Below are 5,667 nucleotides of genomic sequence, written 5' to 3'. Positions count from 1 at the left end.
TATATATATATATATATATATATATATATATATATTTATATGTATATATATCCACTACTCAGGAAGAGACTATTCTAGAGTACGTCCTGTCTGGTCTTCGAAACGTCTAGATAGAATAGAGACAGCTGATGAAGGGATATTCCAAGGGGCTTTCCGTTTTCCTATGTGTTCGTTCCGTTGTCTGTAGTTTATTGTTCTAACGTCCTGTACCCTGATATGCATGTATATACACATGTAGATGTAAGTATGTACATATATGTGTGTATACATGTATATATATTCTTTGTATTATTATATATATATATATATATATATATATATATGGCTATTGGTGCAGGTGTATCTATGTGGTACGAATTTTCCTTCCCAATCACATAACTCTGGGTTCAGTTCCACTGTGCAATACCTTTGGCAGGTGTCTTCTACTACAGCCCAAAGCCAACTAAAGCTTTGTGAGTGGATTAGGTACATGGAAACTGAAAAAAGCTTGTAAACATGTGTGTGTGTATGTCAGTGTGTTTGTCTCCTGTTACCACTTGAAGACCAGTGCTACTTTGTTTACATACCCTGTAACTTAGCAGTTTGGCAAAAGGGTCTGATGAAATAAGTTACAGACTTTAGAAAATATTGTTGTTGTTGCTGCTGCTGTTGTTGTTTTTGTTGTCATTGTTGTGGTAGTGATGGTGATCAAACAGACTTGTGATAAGTCATTCAAATCTTCATCCTGTTTTGTTTTTTTGTATATCAGACATAGTTGTTCAATGACTGTATTTTTACAATACAGCAATGTCTTTACATGATGGAAGGGTGTAGCATTTGTAGCTACTATCTCTTGTAGCTACACAGAGGCACATTTGCTTTGCTGGTTACTTAATCTTAGCTTAGCAATGATTAGCAACAGGAAGGGTATCCACTCACAGAATATTGCATTGATAAATCTCAATAAGTAACAATAATATATTCTAACCTCATAGAGACATCAATTTTTTAATAAGTTTCTTCACTATTTTCTCTATTTTATAGCATGAAGATAATGAAAGTCGAGTAGATGAAGCCATTACAAGATTGATTTTTAGCAAATGGTCTCAAGATTGCCAACAAGATTTCAGAATAAACCCAAAGGAGGTTAGAGAATTGTTTTCACTATTTTCTTCTTTCATAAATAAATTTGATTCTACTGTTTCTACTTTCTTGTATTTTTTTACAGTTTCAATTTTTAAACATTTTCTGTTGCAATATAGATACATGCAGACGGGTGGTGAGCTGGCAGAAACGTTAGCACGCCGGGCGAAATGCTTAGCGGTATTTCGTCTGTCTACGTTCTGAGTTCAAATTTCACCGAGGTTGACTTTGCCTTTCATCCTTTCGGGGTCGATAAATTAAGTGCCAGTTACGCACTGGGGTCGATGTAATCGACTTAATCCCTTTTTATGTCCTTGTTTGTCCCCTCTATGTTTAGCCCCTTGTGGGCAATAAAGAAATAAGAAACGTTAGCACGCCGAGCGAAATGCTTAGCGGTATTTCGTCTGTCTACGTTCTGAGTTCAAATTTCACCGAGGTTGACTTTGCCTTTCATCCTTTCGGGGTCGATAAATTAAGTGCCAGTTACGCACTGGGGTCGATGTAATCGACTTAATCCCTTTTTATGTCCTTGTTTGTCCCCTCTATGTTTAGCCCCTTGTGGGCAATAAAGAAATAAGAAACGTTAGCACGCCGAGCGAAATGCTTAGCGGTATTTCATCTGTCTGTACGTTCTGAGTTCAAATTCCGCCGAGGTTGACTTTACCTTTCATCCTTTCGGGGTCGATAAAGTAAGTACCAGTTGTGTACTGGGGCCAATCTAATCAACTGCTTCAACTCCCCAAAAATTTTGGGCCTTGTACCTAGAGTAGAAAAGAATATAGATACATGCAGAGGAATGGAGTTAAGCAATTTGCATCTTAACCATGTGCTTCTAGGTTCTAATCTCATTGCATGTCACTTCGCCTTAAACAAGTGTCTTTGGAAATGAAGTTTAGTTGATGGAAAACTATGCACAAGCCATCATATTATATATGTGTTGAGACTCCCTTCGGCCATGACTGACCATGGAATTGCACCTAGGAAGTTCCCCTCCAAGGTACAAGTCCGGGCAAGGTTGTTTATGGAAGACCAGCAGTCGCCCATGCATACCGGCCTCCCCTCTCCACGCCACCAGTGTTATCCAAGGGAAAGGCAAAGGCCGATACAGCTTGGCACCTGTGACGTCGCAACTCATTTCTACAGCTGAGTGTCTTGCTCAAGAACACAACACGCAGCCCGGTCCAGGATTTGAACTCACAACCCCACGATCGTAAGCTCGATGCTCTAACCACTGAGCCATTTGCCTTCACGTATATATGTGTACATATATATGTGTATGTTTATGTTTATCATCATCATCATCATCATCCTATAATGTCCGTTTTCCATGCTGTCATGGGTTGGACGGTTTGACCAGAGCTGGGAAGCAGGAGAGCTGCATCAGGTTTCTGTCTGGTTTGGCTTGGTTTCAAGGGCTGGATGCCCTTCCTAATGCCAGCCACTTTACAGAGTGTGCCAGGTGCTTTTTACATGGCATCACCATGAGTACTCTTATGTGACACCAGCACGAGCGCTTGGCCCTTGAGTCACTCTGTAACTTCTGCAGATTATTTACAAAACACACACATACATACGTACATAAATAGACATATACACGCATACACTCAGACACACACACATATATTGCATACACCCATGCACATATACATATATATGTGCGTGTGTGTGTGTATACAGAGTGGTTGGTGTTAGGAAGGGCATCCAGCCGTAAAAACCATGCCAAAGCAGACACAGAAGCCTGGTGTAGTCTACTACCTGGCTGGCTTCTGTCAAACCGTCCAACACATGCCAATATGGAAGACGGACATTAAACGATGGTGATGATGATATGATAGGCTTCTGTACAGTTTCTGCCTACCAGTTCTACTTACAAGGCATTGATTGACCCAAGGTTACAGCAGAAGACACTTATCCGAAGTGCAATGTGGTGGGATAAAACATGAGGGAAGAGAGGAACAAAATGCACTCCATATCCTCTCAGTTACACCTGTGCTTTTAAATGTATATAATGTCTTAAAAACAATATTTAATAGTTTTGTATGTTGTTATTTTTTCAATAGGATTTGGAACCAGAAAATGTGAACTTGGGTTATTTATCACAGGCACTGTTTATGGCAGCTGATTCATCTGTGAGGGCTACTTCCATAGATTTAAGTGTTGAATCTAGCAGCAATATTTCTGAAGAGGAATCTACTGATAACCCATTTCATATGAAATTGCCTAACCATCTTCAAAATCTCTCAAACTGTATATGGAATATAGTTGGTGGGAAGATTGAAAATCTGTAAGTACTTTTTTTCTGTAGATCCTCATGCCTTCTTCACCTAACAATAGCTGTGCTCAAGAATGAAGGCCTAAAAGCCACACTCAGTCTGTACCTGACAACTCTTCCCCACAACTCATCTTCATAATATCTGTCCCACTTTCACCCTCCTAACTATGGCACCGTTTTCTCAGCTACTGTAATTATATAAGTGCAGAACTGCTCATATTTCATATCCCTTTTGTGCTACCAGTTACCCTTTGCCTTACAATCACTTCATGTGCCATCCATCCTGCATTCTGAACATCATCTTTAACTATTTCATTTTATGCATGAAACTGGAAGCAAACAACTCCATATACCTATTTCCCTTGAATGTCCTCTCATATCTGCCAATGAAGCACTTAGTGTATTCACCCATACATATCTCTGGCCTCTCTCTGTTATTGTGCATCTTCTCTCTCTCTATCTCTCTCTCTCTCTCTCTCTCTCTCTCTCTCTCACACACACACACACACACACACACACACACACATACATACATACATACATACATGCACACATTTTTCTCCACAAATGGTTTCAATAGTTTTAACGGAAAGATTTGGAAGAATTAGATGAAAGTTCTCCGGTAATTTTCTTTCATGTAAATAAATGTTTATGTTAATTTAAAAGATTTATCCAAAACACGTTATTTAGCTGTTATTTTTAGCACACTGCACAACCACCTCAATGACTAAAAGAAACAAAGAAACGAGTAAAAAGTAGTTTTAAGCATTCAATATGCATTTAATGCAAATTTGATGAACAACACATTACAAATTAAATATTTTTAAAAAGCAAACATTTTGTTGACCTGTTCATAAATTCACATGCTCTGTTATCAACAGATAGGTAAAACAAGTGGTTTTAATATATCTGTCAATACATGCTTTTTCACAGACAAAAGAGTTCTCATGTTCTGCTTGTTACTTGGAAACAGGCACGAGTGTGTCTGTGGCTTACGATTGACTAAAATTACCAAAAATTTTCAAACTTTAATTGCTAATAATTCTTTATTTATTGATTTATAACGAAAATCATTTTCAAGTCATTCATTAGCCTATAAAAGTGTGTATCATTACACTGAATATGAAATCAATTCGAACAGAATTGATGCTGGCAGCCAAACCAACTAGATCCCTCATCTACCATATAATTTCACATTTCAGTCTAATTTATATTTGTAAATATTTCCTTTTTTTTTCTAGCCAATCACAACATAGCATTACTCACAAGAACCCAAAGAACACAAATCTTGAAATATCTCCTTCAGATCAGGATTCCAAGAAAAACTTTGAAGATACTTCCGCTCTTGTTTCACACACATTCAGCAAGTCAGCTGAACTGTCTCTAGAGGGAGAACAGATTCCTAAAAAACTGAAGCTTGATGTTACAGAAAAGACTCCGCGTATATATAAACTATCTCCAAGTTCCCTGGAAGGTTTTTTAGATAATCTTCAACAAAGATCTTGGGAAAAGCAATGCCGGAAGCGTCATTGTTTAAAAGATTTGCACTCGGTTTCATTTGAGGAAGATAATAAAGACAAGATTGAAGAATTGCTCAATGTTAACCAGGAAACATTTTTGAAATGTCTGCTCAAACCTGATGTTGTGTCATCAATAAGTCATCATTTAAGACGATACATCCATCATAGTGACTATACATAAAATCTGTTTTGAGCCCATGGTTCCAGGGCTTATTTGCATTTTTAAAAGCATTTTAGGCTGAGTGTTCAAGACTGATGCCTGAATGGGACACTTGTCTATTGCAGGTTAACCACCAGGTGCCTTTGTTACCCATTTTCAACAGAGAGTACTGGTACAATGTGAAATAAAAGTACTTTGCTCAAAAATACAACATGCTGCCCAGTCCAAGAATTGAGCTCTCAAGCTATGTGCCTTCATTCATTGTACATAAATGAATAAATTAAGCTATTTTTTTATTATGTTGTTTTTTTACTTATTGAATTTTGCTCTATACCTGTTTATCTGTTGAAGCATATACTTACACACACAGAGTAAATCCCAAAAAGAAGAACAAACACAAAAAACAACAACGTGAGGACGTGGTACATGTAAAGTGTTAGCAGACGCTCAGAGAAGAAAAGAAAGATGGTTTAACGTTTTGAGCAAACGCTCTTCTTCGGAAACAGGGGAAAGTCCAATGAAAAGGAAGACGGAGGAAGAAAATTGCCAATGATTTACATGTGGTTACATTTTGATATATATATATATATATA

At 37.7% G+C, this 5,667-nt stretch overlaps 1 protein-coding gene across 4 annotated transcripts in view; it reads left to right on the top strand.

Annotated features, from left to right (window-relative positions):
* LOC106877815 (HSPB1-associated protein 1) overlaps positions 1–5,370 on the top strand; it is a 22,078-nt gene extending 16,708 nt beyond the window's left edge. For all 4 annotated transcript variants that reach the window (XM_052966042.1, XM_052966043.1, XM_052966041.1 and 1 more), the window contains exons 7-9: positions 1,024–1,125; positions 3,183–3,406; positions 4,636–5,370. In XM_052966042.1, coding sequence (XP_052822002.1) covers positions 1,024–1,125; positions 3,183–3,406; positions 4,636–5,095 — 786 coding nt within the window. In that variant the 3' untranslated portion in view covers positions 5,096–5,370. The remainder of the gene's footprint in view (positions 1–1,023; positions 1,126–3,182; positions 3,407–4,635) is intronic.
* The last annotated feature ends 297 nt before the right edge of the window (positions 5,371–5,667 follow it).

The sequence above is a fragment of the Octopus bimaculoides genome, chromosome 3 (genome assembly GCF_001194135.2).
Source record: "Octopus bimaculoides isolate UCB-OBI-ISO-001 chromosome 3, ASM119413v2, whole genome shotgun sequence".
NCBI classification, from domain to species: domain Eukaryota; kingdom Metazoa; phylum Mollusca; class Cephalopoda; order Octopoda; family Octopodidae; genus Octopus; species Octopus bimaculoides.
The sequence above is the reverse complement of the archived record's forward strand: the minus strand, read 5'-3'. Positions and strand labels throughout refer to the sequence as shown.